Here is a 1,220-nt window from a genome sequence, read left to right as displayed (position 1 = left end):
TCTATGTTTGCTTCCTCACTCACGGTCTCACTGCTACCTGCTCCAGCTGACTGACTGTCAATCTCAGGCTGGATTATAAAGTGTTGCAGAAGTTAATCCCGGACTGAGCCTCACACGGACCCCCTCATGAGGACAACTTTGGCCCCATGAAGGGTCCGTGTGATCTCCCCTGTGGCCCCCCCAGTGAGGCGGTCCAGACCTGCCCAGCTCGGCGCTCAGCGTGTAGAAGTCCTCCACCGTCCCGTCCCGCCTCGACCCGTCCACCCAGAACTCCACCGGCTCCGAACCGGGCCTGGACGTCGGCATGATGACAGCAGAAGAGGACCAGGACCGAGCCCAAGATCACAGCAGGACCGGGACCGGCTCAGATCGGGTCAGATGTGACCCGATCAGAACCAGGAGCGGAGTAATCCAGATCAGATCTCAGATTTAAATCCAGCTCGGTAAAACCCAGATTAGAGTCGCAGAGGGGGGATGATTCATGATCCTGATGGGCTCTAATCCAGACCAGCGGGAGGAGGAGGAGGGGGATCCGCCTGCTCCCTCAAACTCTCGATCAGGACCGTTTATCTGCGAGCAAAACACCGACAGAAGAAAACTACAGAGAAAAAATACACCGAACCCCCGGAGACGAGACGCTTCAGTCCAGACTGAGGCAGGAACCAGGATCCAGACGCACCAGGTCCAGATGTGTCGCAGCTTCCATCGGGCCCAAAAACCTCTCAGATGAAGGATCACTTCAGTCCATCACCCCCTCCCGGGTTTCAGTCTCAGTATTTCCGTGTTTTTACCGGCAGAAACGGACCATCGGTCCCTCCGGAGCTCAGCAGCAGCAGCCTCCCGGAGCAGATCCAGCCCGCAGAGCCGCCACAGCGACACTGGGGCGCAGGGAACGTTTTCACCGGGAAACAGACAGCGAGAGCCGGCCTGGCTCGGTGCGGGATGTCGGTGTTCGATGCTCGGGGGTTTGATTCCCGGGCAGGGCTGCTCCAGATGTCCGCTGGATCTGCGGAGAGAGGGATGCTGCTGTAATCTCACAGCCCCGCCCCTCTGTCACCGCGCTGCCCAATCGCAGCCCCGCACAGGAGCACCGCTGTGCTCCTATTGGACCGCCGGCCTGTCAGTCACAGCAGCCTCTGTCAGCAGCCTAAATACAGAAATAACCTAAATACATAAATGTACATTAGCGTGACATCTGGAGGCTTTGATCCTGCGGGAAT

General features: G+C 58.3%; 1 protein-coding gene across 1 annotated transcript in view; it reads right to left on the bottom strand.

The window, feature by feature from the left end:
- The window catches only part of si:ch73-60h1.1 (calcium/calmodulin-dependent protein kinase type IV), a 19,172-nt gene extending 18,841 nt beyond the window's left edge, over positions 1-331 (bottom strand). The window contains exon 1 of the mRNA XM_008305000.1: positions 200-331. Coding sequence (XP_008303222.1) covers positions 200-306 — 107 coding nt within the window. The 5' untranslated portion in view covers positions 307-331. The remainder of the gene's footprint in view (positions 1-199) is intronic.
- Positions 332-1,220: the final 889 nt, after the last annotated feature.

This window comes from Stegastes partitus, unplaced genomic scaffold (assembly GCF_000690725.1).
Source record: "Stegastes partitus isolate 25-593 unplaced genomic scaffold, Stegastes_partitus-1.0.2 Scaffold2374, whole genome shotgun sequence".
NCBI lineage: Eukaryota > Metazoa > Chordata > Actinopteri > Pomacentridae > Stegastes > Stegastes partitus.
The sequence above is the reverse complement of the archived record's forward strand: the minus strand, read 5'-3'. Positions and strand labels throughout refer to the sequence as shown.